The sequence below is a fragment of the Mus caroli genome, chromosome 9 (assembly GCF_900094665.2).
Source record: "Mus caroli chromosome 9, CAROLI_EIJ_v1.1, whole genome shotgun sequence".
In the NCBI taxonomy this organism is placed as follows: domain Eukaryota; kingdom Metazoa; phylum Chordata; class Mammalia; order Rodentia; family Muridae; genus Mus; species Mus caroli.
In genome coordinates, this window is record NC_034578.1 from 113,913,689 (window position 1) to 113,934,281 (window position 20,593).

A 20,593-nucleotide genomic window follows, 5' to 3' on the forward strand; every position below is an offset into this window, starting at 1 on the left:
GTAGCTGTCTTCAGACACTCCAGAAGAGGGCACCAGATCTCATTACGGATGGTTGTGAGCCACCATGTGGTTGCTGGGATTTGAACTCTGGACCTTCAGAAGAGCGGTCGGGTGCTCTTACCCACTGAGCCATCTCACCAGCCTCCTTAAGTTGTTTCTTAATGTTTGTAGGTTGTATGTTTAGAAATTCATCCATTTCTTCTAAATCTTACTTTCCTTAGAAGTCTTCAAAGTTTCCCCTAACAATCCTCTGGATTTCACTGTATCTATTACAATGTTCCTTTTTTATCTCTAGTTTTATTCATGTGGAATCACCCCATTGGTTATTTTGGCTAGAGTATTTCTGTTTGCTTGTTGTTCTTGTTTTTTTGTTTGCTTGTTTGTTTGTTTGTTTGACACAGTTTCTCTGTCTTAGCTTTGGCTGTCCTGGAATCCACTCTGTAGACCAGGCTGGCCTCAAACTTAAGAGATCCAAGTGCCTCTGCTTCCTTAGTGTTGGGATTAAAGTTGTGCACCACCACCACCACCACCATCTGGTTAAGATGTAAGCTCTCATAACCTTTCTTGTAAGCAAGTCTGTGGAGGCATTGTCTTGTTTAATGATTGATAGTGTGAGGGTCCAGTTTAATGTGGGTGGTTCTACCCCAGGTAGGTGGTGTTGGGTTGTATAAGAAAGCAAGCTGAGCGATCCACTGGGAACAAGACAGTAAGTAGCACTCCCCCTTTGCCTCTGCTTCAGTTCTTGCCTCCAGCTTCCTGCCTTGAGTTCTTGCAGGCAAACTAAGACAAGGTAGTATATATGCCCAGAGACAGGACTCCTTCACTTAGGTTTTTGACTATGAATCTCCTCCTCAGGCATGTGACTGGCATTGGAAGTTGAGGGCAGTCTTGTGGGACTGAGGCCTAAACCTGTGGATCTGGTTCTCTCTCTGAGTCAGGGTCTCCCTATGTAACATAGGCCCATTTGGCCTGGAACTCAGAGATCAACTGGCCTCAGCCTCCCAGGTGCTGGGATTAAAGGTGTACGCCGCCATGCACCAGTTCTTAATGTTCTGTTCAAAGAATCAGAACTGAATGGATGCCATCCAGGTAGTGGCTTGTGCAGAACCCACAGTTTCGAAATGTCATATGGGTCTTCGTGAGCAGAGGTCGCAGAAATAGTCTATGTTGTGCAAGTGTAGGGGGTTCTCAGCAGATGGAAAAGTCTAGGTAGGGGAAGACAGCTCCTTTGGAGTGCAGTCACAGATATTAAGCACTAAAGGCAGATAATTCTGACTAGGCAGAAAATTGTGCACCTGTAGGCCTCAGCTATTCTGGAGGCAGGAAAATCACTTTAGATCACAAATTCAAGGCCAGTCTGCCTAATTCAGCCAGACTATTTATGTGTGAGACAGGATCTCACTGTAGCTCAGACTGGCCTTAAACTCATTATGTAGGCAAGAATGACCCTGAACTTGTCGTCCTACTGCTTCTACCTCTGGATGCTGGGATTACAGGTATACACCATCACACCCAGTTTATGCAGTGCTGGGGCTAGAGCCAATCCTTCCTGCATATGCTAGGCAAATGTTCTACACCCTCAGCCCCAGATTTTCTCTTTAAACCAACCAACCAACCAACCAACCAACCAACCAACCAACCAATGAACCAACGAACCAACTAGCTGGCCAACCAGCGAACCAACTAGTCATCTATCCAGTCAGCCAGCCAATTAACCATCCAACCCACTATCCAAAAACCTTTCGAGAGAATTCTAAACGATCGTGCCACACGACACTGAATACACTTCTGCATTCCTAGCTCTATCCTCTCTCACCCCAGCCTTCTTCACTGTGGTGCTCAGTGGTGGGATGCTCCCTATTTGACAGCACAGCTCCAAGACCCCTGCTAGAGTCAGCGCAGACGCCACTGTGCACGCGCGTTCACCCACACCGCCTCCATATTGTCCGCCGCGGCGCTCCGTAGCCAGCCCCTGGCAAGCTCCACGTCGACCGCGCAGGCGCCCGGGGCGCGTTCACCTGCTGCCGTTGTCGCCGCCGCCGCCGCCGCTGACGGGGCTGGATGGGGGGCCGAGGCCAGCCAGGGGCACCCAGAAAGAAGAGACGCGGCGGCGGCGACGCCGACACCCGCACGACGAGCGCCCCGAGGTGCCCGCCAGCTCCACAGGAAGGCGGCGAGGCCCGGGCCCGGCCGCTCCGCGGGTAGAGACGCCGCCGGCCCCTCGCCGCGCCATGTTCAAGAAGCTGAAGCAGAAGATCAGCGAGGAGCAGCAGCAGCTGCAGCAGGCGTTAGCCCCTGCTCAGGTACGTCGTCCCCCTGCGCCGAGGCCCGGGAGGCGGGCGAAGTTCCCCCATGACCTTTGACCTCCGCCCCAGGACTCCCCCCCACCCCAAACCGTAGCCCAGAAAGGTTTGGGACAGCCCAGCCTGTGTAGGAACCCTGGCCTGGTTTCTCCCAAAACTCCGTCCCTGTGCAGGGTGACGGGACCGGTCGGGACATTTGACCTCGGAGTTTCCCCACTAAGGACCAACCGGGTCTGACAGATGGGTGCGATGGGTTCGGGTCCTGCGTGGGGAGCTTCTCTCGCCCGTCAGAGACCCTGACTCTAGAGTGGTGACGGGGGCGGGGCAACCCAGGTCCTTTGTGATATGTGACCTCTGCCCTCTGCCCCATATATGACCAATGTCTTCTGGGTTCCCTGGACATCGCACCCAGAATGACCAGGTCCCTATAAGTCTCCTGCTTCCAAACCCTGATCGAGGCAGAGAGTCGAGCCTGCCAGGGCCAGGCTGCTCGCAGGAGCCGAGGGCGGCGGTCCAGCGATCAAGCCTGTCACGAGTTAGTCACTTCGCATAACTTGGGTGATGGCGGACAGGGCTCAGGGGCAGACACTGAACGGGACGGGCACCGAGCCTGTCAGCAACCGGGCTCTTGCATCTTTTCTGGAAGGTCGTTGCTTTTTAAGGGAGTATGGTTTCGGGTTGGGAAAAGGGGGCGTGTTCGTGTTAGAAACAAACTACCCCTCTCCAGCGCTCCGGGTGTGAAGGACGGGAGGGGAGGGTTTCTGCTGAATCTCTCCCCAGTCTCCCTGAATATCAGTAGATTGAACACGAACGTCTTTTCTTTTATGGTTAGAAACCTGGAAAGCCCATGGTTCAAGAAAGGTCGCAGTTTGGCTAATTGGGCAGCAGTTTGGGTAATTAAATATAACGACCCAGCTTTCTGTTTCTAGAAACATAGTCTGAGAAGATTTAGGATGCAAAAACATTTAGTTACACGATTTCTTTTTTTATTGTGTGTGTGCGCGCGCGCGCGTGCGTGGGCATGTGGCAGCCAGAAGACAACCATGGTGTCATTTCTCATCCCTCGGGCTTTATTCTTTTCATTTTACTATTTAAAAAAGATTTCTGGATTTCTTTATGTGAGTGTCTTGTCTGTATTGTCTGTACACTGTGTGAGGCCAGAAGATGGTGTTGGATCCCAGGGAACTTGTCATGCATGGTTGAACCATTATGTGGGTTGGTCCTCTGCAAGAGCAACAATTGCTCTTAACCTCTGAGCCATTTCTCCAGCCCACCCCCTGGCCTGGAACTCACCAATAGGCTGGGCTCAATGGCCAGCAGGCCCAGGGGATCCACCTGTCTGCCTCCTGAGCACTGGAGTACAAGAGTGTGCCACCACATCTGTCTTTTTTAACCTGGATTCTGAGATGGAAACTCAGGCAAGCATTTTACCATCTGAACTGTCTTGCTAGCCCTGGCGCTGTTTTAATGGTAGCACTCTGGGGCCAGTAAAGAATTGGCTGGATACATTCTTACCAGGGGGCTGATTATTATACAGCGCTAAAAATAAACAACGTTGATTTGGATCTCTGCTCCACATTTATTTAGTAGTTAGTATAGATTACTTAAACCTCATAAACCTATGAGGTAAATATTATTCCTCCTATAGATGAAAATGTGATGAGACCCAAAGATGACTACTACATAGAATCATACATACTACTACATAGAACTACTACATAGAATCCGAGCTGCAGACAAATATTGTTTACGTGGACTGAGAGACGCTACAAGAGATAAGTTAAGCGCAGCGTGTAAATTGTGACCCACTCTTTACAGCAATAAGAAATGTATTTTAGGAGTGAAGCACAGCAATCTTCCACTGTAGCACTATAGACCCTCCCACTCCAGACTTACCCTCAGGAGTGAGAGGAGGCTTCTACTCTACACTGCAGCTCATCCTTCAGGCCTTATCTGTGTACTTGGTCCTTATCCCCATCTTACTTTGTTATTGTTGCCCTGTCTGAAGCCTTATTGTTCCCGAGAGAAGCCTGATGGCAGTGTAGAGAGAGACAGGAGAGGCTTGTGAGTTTCTGAGCTTGCCTCTTTATTTTTAAATAAAGATATTATATTTAAAGCTGGCTCATACCTTTTGCTTTAAGACCTGAGGCTTTCTAAGAATCTGGGATGAACACTGCTTTGTTTTCATGGCAGTAGTACCTTGTGTGGATCCTGGGGTTGCAGTACCTCAGCTGTGCTGAACTGTGGTACCTCTTCTGCTTCTCATTCCTCTCCAGTCTTCTGAAAATTGCTTGAGACTTACTCTCTGTGGAGGACGCCATATGTAGCTCATATGCCATATTTAACTGGAAGCTGCCTTATTTTCGGATGGCTGATTTTCACATATAAGAAGACCATCTTTAGGAGGTGAAGTATTTTTATACCATAAGAACGATGGTTCATTTCTGGAACAACCACTGTAGATTGCAAAATGACAAAGATGCTCGATTAAGGGCATGCTGAAAAGTTCCCACTAGTGACTGAAATGCAGATGTTGTGTGAAGACTAAGCCCATGGTAGGTAACCCTTCCTACACTGGAATGTCAAGTTGATTCGCAGTGATTGGAGCAGTGTTGTAATGAGGAAGGGTCCAATGGCCTGTCCCTGGCCTAGGTGTGTGTGTGGGAGGAGTTACTGAGCAGGTGTGCTGTGTGCTGGTGCAAGTCGAAAGCCACACCTGTTTCTTAAAGTGTGTCTGCTTGGGCAGGACTTGAGAGGCAGGAGCTTAGTCAAAAGGCTCATGAGCATCCTGCTAGTGAGTCCATAGCTGCTGTAAATTGCTCATGAGAAAGCAGTGAAAACCCCTCGTTTTGATATTTCTCATACTTGTCTACAGCTCCAATACTTAGAGCAGTCCAGCTCCTAGTGGCAGGCTGTAATAGATGAGAGGACTTCCTGTAGTAACTAGTTGACCAAAAAATACTGTGAATGTTGCTTCCTTTTCTCTTAGAAAGCTGGGATTAGTTGATTTCAGAGTTACTAATTCACAGTAGTTAAACTTCACTGATACCTAAAGAGATTTGAAAGTGCAGAATTGTACCTGTTTTTCTAACAATTTATTCTCGAGTGTTTGTGAACCTTCCAGGTAATGCAGCCTCTAGTACAGTAAATTTAAAATAGCATATCCTACTAATATGAATATTCAAGTTTTGTGTTTTTCCTATCTTTAAATCGTGTTGTTCAACCTGGGATTAATACTTTTAATTCCCGTTTTTTTTAAACCATAGTTAAAAGTATGAAATACATTGAAGTATGTAGATTTGAGACTTGGTTGCCAGATAGAAGAACTTCAAGGTTACAGAGATAGGTAGCATGGCACAGTGAAAGTAGTACTCCAGGTGGCTTGTGAGTTGTACCTGGAAGTCACCTTTTGTGTTTAATGAGAACACAGGTTAGAAGACAGAGACAATTAGAGGAGGGTCTCTAGGATCCACTCAGTGAGCAGCTATTGCCAGTTGATAGCTGTGGGGGGCGGAGGGAGGAGCATCCGTGGAAGCTCTTATTTATGGTAGGCTTCTCACACTGCACTGGATGCCTTGAACCGGTGCATAGATGGGCAGCACTGGTGAGCTTAGAGGGGGGTGGTGCTGGGGAGGGGAAATGGATGATGATATGATCATGTTTCATTTTGTGTGTGTGTGTGTGTGTGTGTGTGTGTGAGAGAGAGAGAGAGAGAGAAGAATAAAAAAAGAAAAGAAACTATGTCTCCTGCTACAGAATCTACTACTGTGAAGACTGTGGGTGTAGCTCAGCCGTCGGGTGATTGACTAGATGTTGGACACCTGGGCTTGAGGCCTAGCCTCTATACCCTGCACTAATTAAAACAAAAGATGGTAAAAGCTTTTGTTTTAGGGGTGTCTCTATGTGAATTGGGTAGAAATATGGTGACATTATTATTATTAATTACTATTTTTACTGTGAGTCCCAGAGAAGTTCGAGAGTTAGTCATCTAAAGTGAAGTGGTAAGGTGGACAGGGAGTTAGGAGGTCTGTGTGCTAACCTAGTTCTTGAAGTATCTAACCTGGGCAGTCATGTAAACATCCTGCACATCTAATCGGATCAGGAAATTGGGTATGATTTTGTGTGCTCTTTGCACCTTTCAGATTGATTGTGAAGACCCAGAGTGAGAAACTGCAAGAAGCCACTTGTAGTTGTCAACACTGTTTTCACTTAACAGGGCCTACAGGTGCTGCGCTGGGTGTTACGTTTGCCTTGCATGGCTGAGAAGGGTGCTCACAAGGTGCATGGCGTGCCTGTGGGGAAATACTGAGGAGGAGGCTTAGAGCAGCACCCGAGGAGCCTCTGACGTAACGAAAAGCAAAGGGTAGGCACTGGCACTCAAAGTTTACCATCCGGAAGGCCCCTGCTTGTTTTCACATGCTGAAAAGAAGTCGCCATGGCTATAGGGCTTCTTAGCCTAGCGACGGCCTGGTTCTGTTGGTCAGAACCAGGTCTCTGTTCTAAGGCTGTCAGGGTGTTGTCCAGGTTGTTTTCTTTCCTTCACGCCCTTGTGGTTAGGGTAGAGTTCAGTCAGTGCTTGGGAGTCTTGTTCGCTCTCTGGGCGTTGCAGAGGTGGCATTCAGCAGTTCTTGCTGTGTGTTCCCGTAGGATTTTGTTTTTATTGAGCATAGCAAGAGCCCAGGTCGCTAGCCTCGGTCTCCTTCCTGTAGACCAGGATTTGAAGGGCTTATGTAAGCAGTTAAACCTACTTGGGTAATTTTTTTTTTTTTAAGTTTAGAGTAAACTCATTTTCAGCTAAGAATCGTGCTTTCAGAACCCCCTTCCCGTCTATGGTAATACAGCTGTGAGAGTTACGTTATTCCTAGGGCAAGGGTCATGCGGGGCCTACCACACTAGACTGGTTTTTCTTATATGAAGACGAGGCTCTGGTCAGCTGATGATCAGCTGCCAGGCAGGGAAACATGAGTGTGAGCCTGGAGAGCAGCACCAGTTTTCTTAGCAAATAACTTGCACCCCCTCCCCCAACCCTCATGGAATCCAGGGCTTTGCCCATGTTAGGCAAGTGCTCTACCACTGAGCTGTGTCTTCAGCCCTTTAAATTCATGTGTCTCTAAGTGAGAGAGCCCATTAAAGATCCGGGTCCCCTGAGACCACTGCTTGTCTTGAGATTCTCTTGTAGCTTCCGAGCATGGTCAGTGGCTGGGCTGAATGTTGCCAGGTGCTGTACTTTTCTGGGCACAGGGCGTTTTAGTGCTTATTCCGCATCTGTGTGTACCTTTAGCAGTTTCAATCACTTGGTTTTCTGTTTATCCACAGTTGATGAGGCCTTCTGATTAGACTCATAGGAGGCGGAGATGTAAGGCCCATTTTAAAATTCACATTGAGATATACTTTCATGTGAGTAAAGGTCTCTCTAGGCATCTGGTCCTTTCTTGGCATTTGGGTATTTGGAGAGCTGAATTAATAACCCAAAGGTTTCTCAGACCTTATAGGATCACAGCCAGGAAGTGGCTGGTCAAGAGGCATTTCCTCTAGTCAGTAGTAGTTTGTAACCGCTCTTCTAACGTTTTATCACCTCGGTCCAGCCAGGGGCTCTCCCTTCCCGTGGTGGCCGCTGCAGTCTCTCACTCAGCCTTTTCAGCCAGCTTGGTTTCAGAATTGGCACTAGGTGTAAGAAGAGTTACAGATGTGAACTGTGATGCCCCACACTTCACATGGATGCCAGGCCTCCATGCTTGTATAGCAGGCACCTTGCCCAGGTCTTCAGTTTCCCTCGACTTGGATGAAAGCTGTCTGTGGAGTAAACAGGGTTTAGTGGCTACCATTTTCAAAACACACAGACTTCATTATGTGTATTCTAGATGCCTAAGCCATTGATAAAGATTTATGGCACATTCACCTATTTACCTATTTAAAAACTTTATGTCCTGGTTTACGTTGTCTTGTCTTGAATGGTAATGGATATCTTATCCCTTAAGGTGACTTGCATATAGCTGATTTTAGTGGATTGTATGCTGATTTTCAGGTCTATTTTAGAAGGGACATGTGTTAGGATTCAGTTTAGGCAAGAGGAAGAGGAATTTATTATAAATACTTGGTAGCTGATAGTTTCTCCAGGGCTCTGTAGCCTGGACCAGTTGCTACATCCTGGACTCTTAATAAAAATGTTGCCAATGCTCTCACCTGGCTCCAGCATGGCACCTCCCACTGCACTGCACTCCCTTGGCTGTTTCCAGTTCTGTCCCCATGCTTACTAAAGGGTGACCTTAAACTTTACATGTCTATTTTCTTACTTGTGACTCAGCCTCACGTGGGTGTGACTGATGATAGATCTCAGGTTCTCTGTTGCAGATAAAGGCAGGACTGAGCTAGTAAGTTTCTAGGGCTTTATGAGAGCTGTTTATTGAAGAAAGTTATTAAGCATGGGTATGTAGATGTGTCCTTCTTGTCGTTTAAATTCACTCTCAGTCCTGCTTTTGACACAAACATTACTCCTGCTCAGAGATGAGCATTCCTACCTTTTCCAGCCTGGATGACCAGCATGTGCCCTGATGTGAAGTGTAGCTTACATGTTTGTTTTTCTCTGTGTATGTGCAGTGCTCGTTGGTGTGTATGTGTGTGCACTGTGCTTATGACTCAGCTCTACCCTGACAGGAACAGTGTTCACACACAGGTGACAGTTCCATTTGTCCACTTGTTGCTCAAGTGGATGACAGGTTTTTATTAATTGTTTTTCTCTGTAAAGCTGTGTAGATGTGGAAGTATAAGGAAGCAAGCAGAGAGTGAGGCCAGAGCTATTTGTTACAGTTCTGAGGGTCTTGATGCTTTGGTTTCATGCTTTCAGGACTGATTTTAGCTCACACTAGAGTAGACTTCAGACATCAGGTTTGGTATTTGTGTCTTTGTCAGTGTTGATGATTCTGGTAACCAGGCTAGTAACATCTCAGTAACTAGCTGTGCGGTGGAAGTAGGTTCAGAGAAAGACTTCTAACTAGAGAGGTTGGCCCTGCTATTTAACTGTAAACTTCGTAGTATTAAATGTTTCAGGGACTTTAAAGTTAAAATTGATAACCTTCTTGGTTTTTTTGTTTGTTTGTTTGGTTTTTGGTTTTTTTCAAGACAGGGTTTCTCTGTGTAGCCCTGGCTGTCGTAGAACTTACTCTGTAGACCAGGCTGGCCTCCAACTCAGAAATCCGCCTGCCTCTGCCTCCCAAGTGCTGGGATTCAAGGCGTGCACCACCACTGCCCGGCAACCTTCTTGTTTTTAATGAACTTAAATTTTGAATCATTTTGTTTTATAGAAAAGCGGCAAAGATAGTAGAGTTTTCCTATTCTCTTCCCTGGGCTTCAGTTTCCCAATACTTTCATCCTAAATATAACCACACCCTTACTATGTGTTCCGCTAAAACAGTCTGCTAAATTGATGGGTGGTCCGGCCAAACACCCAGTGACTAGTAGCTAAGTCTTGCAGTTGATTCTTCTGTGGTTATTCCTTCCTGCTCTTGTAATCTGTCCCTTTCCTGTTTTGAGTTCCTGGGCATGGAATGAGAAGAGAACCTCTCAGGGAATAGTATACTAGCCACTGCTGTCTTCTAATCTGTACAATCGTTTTTCAATGTAGGCTTCCTCCAGCTCTTCAGTACCAACAAGGACTAGAAGCAGGACCTCTTCATTTACAGACCAGCCTGATGACGTGACACCCAACAGAGAGGTTGGTGCAGTGCTCTGCTGTGCTTTCAGGGAGCTGAGCTGTGTGCTGGGTGTGGGGACATCCAGGGAAACAGTGTTGACGAGTCACTTACTTAATTTCTCTTTATTAATAATTCAACTGGTCTTTTTCTTTCTTTTTTTTTGTTTTTAAACACAAATAGCAGTTAGCTCTTGCAAACTGTTTCTTGGAGAAAATTAAAGAGGATAGGTGTGTTTATTTCATATACGGAGCTATCAGAATAATTCAGTAATATTTTGTTCAACATAGCATCATATGGAGAAAAACCCTATATTTTTAAGCCGGTGGTTAGAAACTAGAAAGTAGCAACACATTACCTATAACAACTGACGTGAGATAGATAGTCATCTTTTTTGTATCTCTTTTCCTGTGAAGTATACTATAAATGCAGGAGGTGTGAGGGGGCTGACGAGATCGCTCAGCCCAGAGCATTGGCTGCTTTTGCACTGGATCTTAGTATTTGTGTCTTTGTCCGAGTAGGGCTTAAGTTTTTCAAAATGTACTTTAATTTAGGGCTCTTAAACACTTCAACCTCCCTTCTGGCCACCAACCAGAAGTAGGGAGAAGGATGGTTAATAGGACAAGGGGGTTGTGGACCTGTTTAGAAGTCGTTCTTTGTGGCCATTCCACTCTTTGTTATCAGGATACCAGCAGTCCAGGTTCATTGTAAATACCAAATACAAACCAGTAGCCGAGCCGAGGCTCTGCTCCATCCAGCAGAAGCAGCACAAGCCAATGGAAGTGGCTAGAATCTGCTGGAACACCATGAGAAGTTCTTTAGCGAGTTTCTCTCTACAAAGTGGAGACCAGCAAAGAAGCAGCAATGCAAGAGCATCCTCGCTCTGTTTGCAGGGTTCTGTTTATAGTCTTTTTAAACATCACGGGCCCTCTCAAGTGTCTGTTTTCAGCCAAACATCACATACCCTCTCACAAGATAGCATCCAGAAAAACATCATGTGTCATGACTAAGTTGTTAAGGAAACCAAAATTTCCACTTCAGTTTGGTTCCAAGCACTCACATGGGGACACACACTGTCATCACTCCAGTTTTAGGGGTTCTGACTCTCTAGGAGGCACTGCTAGAGGGTAATGGATCTGCCATCTGCAGTTACAGGTGCTCTTAACCACTCCTTTTCTAGCAATTATTTTATTTTACATTTGTGGTTTATGTCTGTGTGCCATATGTGTGCCTGGTACTCATGGAAGTCAAGTATCAGGTCTCCTGGAACCGGAGTTAGAGATGATTGTGAGTCCACCACGTGGGTGCCAGGAATTGAACTTGGGTCCTCTGAAGAGCAGCCTGTGCTTGTAGCCTCTGAGTCATCTCTGTCTGTCCCCTCTTCCCCCACTCCTGACCCTAAAATACTTATTTATTTTTAGAGTCTGCTTGCATGCACGTAAGTGCATCATGTGTGGAAATTGCAGTTTGCTTATCTGTTGGGATGGTTGTCTCTTGTGAGCAGCTTTCTCTTGAGGGCTCAGTGCCCAGCAGCACTTCAGAAGGAGAGAAGAATTCGTTGTTATAGCAACAACTTGGAAGTAAAACAGATATGGAGGTTTAAAATCAACTAAAGATACCTACTATACCATGTGAGCCAGGATTTCTGAGACCGTCTAGGGCATCACAGAGACCCCACCTCAAAAACAAACAAACCAAAACAAATATATTTAAGTGTTTTTTTTTTTTTTTTCCTCTAAGAGCAGGAGAGGCTTTTTAGTGTGGGTGCTGGGCAGGACACATAACACAGATGTAGGCTAAAGGGGGCATAAAATCATGTCCTTTGCAGAGGACTTACATATAGAAAGTTACAAGGATTCCAGTAGAAAACTATTAGAGCTAATAAATGAGTTTAGCAAGTAAATGCAGATAAGAAGTTAAATTACATTACATTTCCTTGGAATAGTAATTTTAAGACACCCCAAAGTGAATTTGAGGACAGAGGAAGGTGTTTGACAAAATCTGACTCTAGTTTATGATAGAAACAGAGTAGGAGAGGAAGGAAACATGCTCATGTGGTAACGGTTAAGTTACCCACAGCTTACCTCCAGAATGGGAAAAGACCTCATATTAAAAATGTTTATCACTGTATCTATTTTGTGGGTGCGGGGTGTATGTGTGCACGTCAGAGTGTGCATGTGGAAGTCAGAAGACAACTTGGAGTCTAGTTGTCTCTTCTACAACGTAGGTCCAAGGGGTGAACTCAGGGGGCTCCCCTGCAAGCTAAACTGGCCACGTGGCATCTGTAGTCCCACACAGTTCTTCCATGTGTACTGAGGAGGGTCGCAGTTTTATCTGTTAGCCTGTAGACTGTGACACTTGTAATTAATTTTGGATGTTGCAGTTAAGTGTCCTTGCTTCCTGCAGGACTCTGGTCTGACCACGGCACCATTTCTGGTGTGTGGCTTGAGTTGCTTTTGAAGATTCTCATGTGTTCAGAAGGGATGCTTGTCTGCAGTTGGCTCTTTTGCTTTTTGGTTTCTGATTTTGTTATCAGGATGCACTGACTTCATAGAACAAATTAGTACTCTCCTTTTGTACTTTTTGGAAACATTTGAGAAGAATTTGATCTGGCCTTGGGTAGTTGTAACTGCCTTCATCCCCCCCCTCACCCCCCAGTATTTTTATGCATGGAAGTGTTTTGATTACTAATTTAATCTATAGCCTTTTCAGATTTATTCAGTTTTCTTTGTTTTGAAAAGTTGTTTGCGTTCCATCTAAATTATCTTATGTTAGCAGTAAGAGTCTCACTGTCTTGTTTTCTCTTGTGCCTCAGCTGAGGGCTTGCTGCTTTTGACACATTACCTCTCTGTCTGTTACACCTTCCGGTCTGGTGATGAGCATTTTCAGAGTAGGGATGGCAAGTAATGTCCGAAGTCTTATTTTTCTCAAGTCTTAGGAACCTCGAGTGAACCCTCTTGCAGTCTTTATTGGATCATTTCTCTCCATCTTTTTACAACTTGGTGTTTCTGTTGGGGCTGGGGAAAGTCACATGAACTTGCTTTTGTTTGTAAACATTGTGTGTGAAACAGAGCTGGCCTTGTAGACAGGAGAGCCTCAACTAGGGTCTTGGATGTGAGCGACATGACTCAGTCAGTCTACCCACATCAGTCTCCTGCAGTTGTGCCATCTCAGACCCTTGTTCAGGCACGTATGTTCTGAGTAAGAACATACGCCTTTAGTTGGCCCTTCAGACATTGGTATGTGTGGTGTGAGAGGGGTCACCAGCTTCTGAGGCCCTGAATTCCTTAGCACAGCTCCCACACTATTCTTTGTGAGAGATGGCAATCAGATTTGTGAATAAAAATAATAAAACGAAATTTAAAAGTTTCTTGGAATTAGTGATGGTTTCTCAGGGAATTTCCGAGACGCCCTTGGCAAAGCTGCTGGCTGTAGAAGCAGTTGGTCATATGCTGTGTAGAGCCTTTGCCTGGACAATTTGTGGTCCCATCATCCTGTCTTAAGTGTCATAGACACAGACATAGAAATGAAGACTTTACAGTGTTAACTGGCCAGACCCCCCGGAGCTCCTGGGCACTGGACCACCAACTAAAGAATATGCATGGCTCTGGCCGCATATGTGGCAGAAGATGGGCTTGTTGAACATCGGTTGGAGGAGTGGACCTTGGGCCCGAGGGTGTTCGATGCCCCAGTGTAGGGGAACGCAAGGGGAGAGGGGAGGGCCCTCATAGAGGCAGGGGGAGGGGAGATGGGAAGGAGGAGGGTTTCTGAAGGGGAGACCTAGAAAGGGGAAAACATTTGAAATGTAAGTAAAGAAAATATCCAGAAAAAAAAAGAAAGAAAGAAATGGATTTCTTTTTTCTCTTTTGTCATTGAGGGGTGTATCTGGGTTCGCAGACATGGTAAACACCGATAGGCCAAGAGGGGCTAAAATCATCTCTGAGAGGCTTGAAGTTGAGATCAGAGGCTGCTGTTTACAAGAGCAGCTCTGTAGGAATGGAAACCTGCTCAGTGCAGTTCTGTTAGCCCCCAGGAGAGTCTCTGCTGGGGCTCCTGGGAGCTTGGCGGAGGCTTTTCCTGAAGTCTCCCACTGGCTGATTGAGAGACTGAACCTGAAAGCGTCCTGTGTTGGTAAGTTAGAACAGTGCAGTGAGCAGCAGCGGGTAGTTCTCCTAGCTGCAGTAGTTAGCTGCTGCTTGCAGCTGTCTGTCCAGGGCTCTGCTGCTGACATGGGAAGCTCCTGTCCTTGGGGAGGCCTCATGATGAAGGACTAAGTCACACCTCTGTTGGGCTTAGTGGCTGAGCTTGCAGGTGGAACCTGACCCAAGATGGAGCCTTGGTAATCAGATTAACTAGGTGAGAAGGGAGGTCACAGAAGGAAGGACAGACATCTTTCTCTAAACGGGCCTGTAAAGGAGTGCTTCTCGGCCTTCCTAATGCTGCAACCCTTTAATAGTACAGGCCTCATGCCGTGGTGACCCCAGCCATAACATTGTTTACTTTGCAACTTCATAACTGTAATCTTGCTACTGTTATGAATTGTAATGTAAATCTGTGATTTCCAGTGGTGTTAGGTCACCCTTGCAAAAGGGTCTTTCGACAGCCCAAAGGGGTTGTAACTACCCTTTGGTAGCACTTGAGAACTACCACTGTAAAGTAAATCCTAAACCACAAGATGTTAGCCAACAAATTAGACACTAAGGTAGGAGTTTATTCTAGATGAACGTGAAACACTACAGTGGTCTAGAATGTTAGAATGAGACAAGTGAGGAAGTCATTTTCTTAAAATTAACAGAATATTATGAGAAAAAACTTAGCCCAAACAAAATTATACTAAGTAGTAATAAAAAAGAACTAATTAGAAATTCTAAAGAGAAATAAGTGAATTCAGAAAAAATATTGCCTATCCCACCACAGATTGACACAGATGTGGAAGAGATAGCTGCAGGAAATATGCAGGGTAGGTTGGAATCCTTCTAGGTAATCCAGGGGTTCAGATGGTGATAAGAGCCCAGGGCACATAGCTCTGTGCAGTGGTAGTGACAGGAACCCAGGGCACATAGCTCTGTGCAGTGTTTGTGCAGTGATGGCTTCCCTGTGGACCACACAGAAGAGGTGAAGTAGGCTTTAGCTTAGAAGTTGAGTAAGCTTTGAGAAATGGAGGCGCTGGAGCAGTTCTGAGAGTTGGAGTGGAGCTGTTGGCTTTCAGTTTGTTTGGTGTTGGGATGGGAGCATCCGAGAGCTGGTGCTGGTGAGAGCACAGACATAAAAAAGCACACAAGGGCAGGGCAGGTGTGGGCCTTGAATCTGACCTTAGATTGCTTTGCTTTGGGGAGTGAGAGGCTTGGATCTATCTACACCGTTCATTTTTGTTTGACCACGTTTTGGAATGTTGGTCACCATTTCTTTATGATGGGCATCAAACTTGGGGAGTGGTCTTTTAAAGTTTCACATATACTCCCTTCTAAACTTGCTTTTTTTTTTTTTTCTCCACTTTTATGGGTGTTTTGTTTAAAAAATGATGTAACTTTGGAAGCCTAAGAGCTCTGAGTCTGTCTAGCTTTCAGTTTAAAGTTAGCATTTATTCCAAGAACGGCCTTTCTGAGAGCCTAGAGTCAGAGTGTTCGTCAATTTGCATGGGATTCTTGGAGCTAGGCAGGCATTCAGCATAGTTAATATATAATTGATAATAATGTTTACAATTTAGTATAGTGAGTTCTGGGAGTCTATCCTAGGAGTACTAATCATCAATATTGAAAAAAAAAAAGAGCTTTAAAAAATGTCTGTATTTAGGGCCTAGGAAATGGCTTAGTTGGTAAAATGCTTGTTGTAGAAGTGAAGACTTAAGTTTGGATTCCCAGAACCCATGTAAAAAAACCAGGTGTGATGGCGCTTACGTGTAATCCTAGACTGGGGAGACAGAGGCTGGAGGATCGCTGGAGCCAGTCCTCCAAAGTTACTAAGGTTCCGTTTCAGGGAGAGACCCTGTCTCAAGACACTGAGATCGAGAGCAGTAAGGCAGACACTGAACATGAAGCTCTCTGGTCTGCACATTTAGCCACATGGTCACATGCATGCGTACACTAATGTACAACACACCATTTTAAAATTTTTTTAAAAATTAATTTAATTTAATTTTATCTTAGTCTGGCATAGTTACCCCTAACTAATCCAGTAAAGGGCAACAAGAAGCAAGGGAGTCAGTGGTTCAAAGTCATTCCTGGCTACATAGCAAGCTTGAGGCCAGCCTGAGCTACCTGAGAGTGTGTATTAAAACAGCAGCTAGTCCAAATAACCCAAAAGTGTGTCTGTCTATAATTATGATGGTCTCTAATGTAGCACTGGGTAAAGAACCAGTGAACGTTTTAGTCAGTATCTGTAGCCTTAGAGTCCTGAGGGAAAATGTGTATGTTTTAAAACTTCTGCATATACTTATTTTCAGACATGTCCTTTATAGGATATATAATTTATTATATATTATGCAATGTGCTATATAGTGTATTATAAACCATAGAGTATGTTATACTTTATTACATATTTTTCTTAAAAGCAACTGTAATCACTATTTCACTGGATTAATTTTTCAGCATTTTCATTTTGCAATAATTATATATACATAAGAGATTATTAAAAAAAAAACCCTTGGGGGCAGCTTGTACACCCTCTCTCCAGTTTTCTCAAATATTAGCATCCTGTATCCTTATTCTGTGATCTCCCAAAAGGCAGTTACCATTGAGATGTTTGTGACAGCCACAGAGCTCCTATTTAGGTCTCACATGTCTTACATGGACTGATCATGTGTCATGTATGCTTGCATATGTGTTAGTAATCTGTGCAGTTTTACACATGAATAGAAATGCAGTCTCTACCATCAGAGGGTCTGGGGCGGAACCTTGCTGTGCAAGTGTGAGGGTTGTAGTTTGGGTCCCCAGAACTCACTCAAAAGCCAGGCAAGTGTGGTGGCTTCCCAGCCCCTGGCAGACAAAGTTGGGATGCCTATGGTCTTCTGGCTAGCTGTCGCTTAGCTGGAACTGGCAAGCTCCAAGCTCTGAGCGAGATCCCGCTTCAGTAGATAGAGTGGAGAGCCATCAGGAAAGACAACTGATGTTAACATACACACGTAAAGGAATCATTGAAAATAAAATTTGGTATATATCTAATTCATGATTATTGCTATTTTGATGTTATAGGTTCTGAAAGAAAAAGCACAAAAGAATATGTATTAAAAGAACTATTCTTATAGATTTTATTTCAGAAGTTTCTTGTGTATGTACTTTTGATAAAAGTGATTTTGCACATAAGTATTAATAAGGTTCTTTGTATGTGTTTTATCATTTCTGTATACTTCAGTGCTCTCTTTTGTATCCATTTTAGTATTTATGAAAGTTATCCTAAGTGTTTGTGTCATTTACATTTGTCTTTAGGCCACTTTTCCTGTGGTATGATTGACATTAAAGTTATCTGTACCTGGTATCCACAGTGAGTGGAGGATGATGTGTGAAGTTGGCAGTGTTGGCTACAGCTATGCCCCATACCCATCACCTCCTGATGTTTCCTCCTCTCATTATTTTGTCGATGCTGCTGCTGCTGCTGCTGAGGAGGAGGCGAGTGGTATCTAGTAGAGAGTTAATGTAGTGTGTAAGCGACAGCCTCCTAGAACAGTTGGAGTGTGCAGCATTGTTGGCTGTGGCCATTGTTCTCTGTAGATCGTCAGAGCTTCCTCATCGCACACCACTGACCCTCTGCACTTTTGTGCATTGTTTATGTTAGAATGGACTTTATACCATGTTGCCAGATATATTGGGTGACAGGATGCCTGCTGTAGGCATCCTATGTACTATATCAGTTAGCAAGTGGCTTCCAGGTTGGCCTTTGAAGTCCTAAACTCACTGTTCATACCATGCTGGGTCTATCCCAGCAGCTTACAGTTTCTTGGGGAGGGTGACCATCATGATGGTGGCTGTAGTATTGAGTGTTGTTGTGTTTTGCTTTGAGATCATGCTATGATTTGTATTTCATCATTTGTTTTGTTTTTGTGCCTCTGCTTGTTACACTGACTGTGACAGCTACTAGCCGGGATGGTAGCAGAGCCTGCCTTTCTCTCTGAATACACTATCTTTGCTTTGGATTCCTCCAAACAGCCCAAAACACAGACTGGCAGTGTGGTGAGTTCATGCACCGCTTTCTGCATTCCCTTGTGGGGAATCTCCACGTTTGGGCGGCTGCAGCACCGAGTCTCATGTGGCTTCTCACTTGCGTTCCCTCAGAGTGTCTTCAGTGTTGTGTTGCTAACCCTGCTCTAAAACCTCAGAGAACAAGTTGCTGAGTTTTGTGTCCGGTAACTAACTGCACTGCAGTAACATTCCCCTCCCACTAACGTAACGTGGGCTTTCTTTACTTGTTAGAACTGCCTACCGCTGACGTTTTGTCCCTTGGAAATGTTTGCTCATACTGAAAAAACCCAGTATACATGGTTAGAAATCTGTTTTTCTGTTGGGAGGAATCCTAGAGTGTTTGAGACACGACTGACTTTTTTTTTTTTTTTAAAGGAAAATAATGTGTTGTGTAAATAAAAAATTAACAGCATTGCATAGGTAGGTCGATTCTTTTATAGCATGTTCATTTCTTTATTTAGGAACTATAGGTAAGAAGTAAGCACAAAGTACATTGTGTTTTTAATTATTGGTTTTTTTTTTAAGAAAGGAAACAGTTTTCTCTTTTAATGAATGACTTCATTTTAATTTTTTAAACTTAATTTTAACTTTATATATGTTTTATTTTGGGAAAGGAAACATTGTTTTCTATCTGGAGTATCTGGTAAACTGATGATTTAATAAATTAAAATGTGGCAGGATTCACTTTCTAAGGCTCGCTTGTGGTGCTCCCTTGGAGGATGGCTGAACGGGGTCTGCAGTTTCTCTAAGTGTTGAGAATTGGTTTAACTCGGTAGCTAGTGGAGAAAGCAGAACGTTTTTCTTCTTAAACCGAGTCCATGTGAAGGCTTGGTGTACCTAGAGCCAGCAGTGCTCTTCAGGTCTAGTTTAAACTTGAGAGAAGGAAGCAGCTCGGGGAAGATGCGTTGTGAAGTGACATCTGGAAAGCTGGTTTCTCTGGCTCTGGCTACAAGGAACGCTGGCTGTTTACAGAGATGTGAAGCTGAGCCAGGAGTCTCAACTGTGCAGACTGACAGGTTTCACTTGACAGAAACAGAGGAAAGGAAGATAAAGAAGCACAGACTGTGTACTGCATTCAGGAGTAATGTAGACTTCAAAGGCACACTTTTCATGAGTACAGACTATAAAATAATTTATTTTCAATTCCTATTCTATTGTAAAAAATGCTGTAAGGTAAAAAGGAGTACTTTAAATTATTTAGAATAAACTTCAGAAGACTAGAAAAACTAATCATATAAATTTTATGTTTATGATTAACAATTTAAATCTCTCTGTGAGACAAAGGAAAGCCATAGGATAGTTATTTGTATAATAATAAAAATTTAGTGGGGATTAATTACAAGTTCATCAAGAGCTGAATTTCCTTAATTTACTTTTTTAAAGGGTTTAATTTATTTACTGGGGGTGGGCAGTATCTCTATTATTAGCCCTGGCTGTCTTGGACTTGCTATGTAGACCATGCTGGCCTTGAACTTACAGAGATCCCCTTCTTTCCAAGTGCCAGGGTTAAAAGCACATGCCACCCTGCTGGGGCTTAATTTAGTTTTTAAAACATATTTCTCTCTTTAACTTAAACAAAACAGCTGTATCTTTAGTGCCCAGGAGCCAAAAAAAAATGATTATAGAAAGATTGAAAAAAGTATAATTGAGCAGATTGCAGATAAATGAAAACAACTTAACTGAAGACAAGTTTGGCAGAGAAGCGAAGCTGCAGAGTCTAGTCAGCCAGCATAGACGAGCAGGTGTCTGTTGTCGGAGAATTCCCTCAAAGTGCTGGTGACCTGGAGTGTCAGTATCAGAATGCAGTGAGTTCTTCCCACCTCTCCGGGAGGAGGGCCCTGAGAGCTCTTATGCTGAAGGAATTCTTGGCTAGAACCAGCACTGGGTGTCAGCACAGGGCACAGGAGATTGTGGCCTGCCCTCTGAGAGCTGCTGCTTTAGTGTGGAGACATAGATGCCCATGCATATGTACAGCACAAAGGCATCTTAAGTGTTGGAGAAGAAAATATGTGGCATAGAAGGTGTTGACTCTGCAGGTGAGCCAGATGGGGGTTGAAAGCTGAACATGGAACACAGCAGAAAGGGGGACTCTGTAGATAGTGGCAAAAATCTCAGGCTCTGCTGACTCAAGTTTACATGGTGTAGTAACCAGTGCTCCTTAGCTAAACTACTTACTTAGCTTCCAACTTCCACACACATTCCCCACTTTGGATATTTTCAGGAACTTAAATCCTAAAGCTGGAGTGGTGGTGCTAAGGCAGGAGAGGATCTTTTGAACTTAGGAGTTTTAAGACTAGTCTGGGCAGTTCAGCGAGGCCCTGTTTCATAAAACTAGAATATCGAAGAAATCCTTCATTTGTAAATATTTTGCTTTCTTTCCTGAAAATAAGGTTAAATCATATGATACAATAAATTTATAATACCAAAG

The 20,593-nt window shown here is 44.4% G+C and overlaps 1 protein-coding gene across 11 annotated transcripts in view; it reads left to right on the forward strand.

The window, feature by feature from the left end:
• Positions 1 to 1,991: 1,991 nt before the first annotated feature.
• Golga4 (golgin A4) overlaps positions 1,992 to 20,593 on the forward strand; it is an 80,168-nt gene continuing 61,566 nt past the window's right edge. For 6 of the 11 annotated variants that reach the window (XM_029481999.1, XM_029482001.1, XM_029482002.1 and 3 more), the window contains exons 1-3: positions 1,992 to 2,303; positions 9,925 to 10,014; positions 18,058 to 18,156. In XM_029481999.1, the coding sequence (XP_029337859.1) occupies positions 2,232 to 2,303; positions 9,925 to 10,014; positions 18,058 to 18,156 (261 nt within the window). In that variant the 5' untranslated portion in view covers positions 1,992 to 2,231. Of the gene's footprint in view, positions 2,304 to 4,593; positions 4,710 to 9,924; positions 10,015 to 18,057; positions 18,157 to 20,593 lie in introns of those variants that run through there. The other 5 variants (XM_021171268.2, XM_021171270.2, XM_021171271.2 and 2 more) reach the window with 2 other exon arrangements.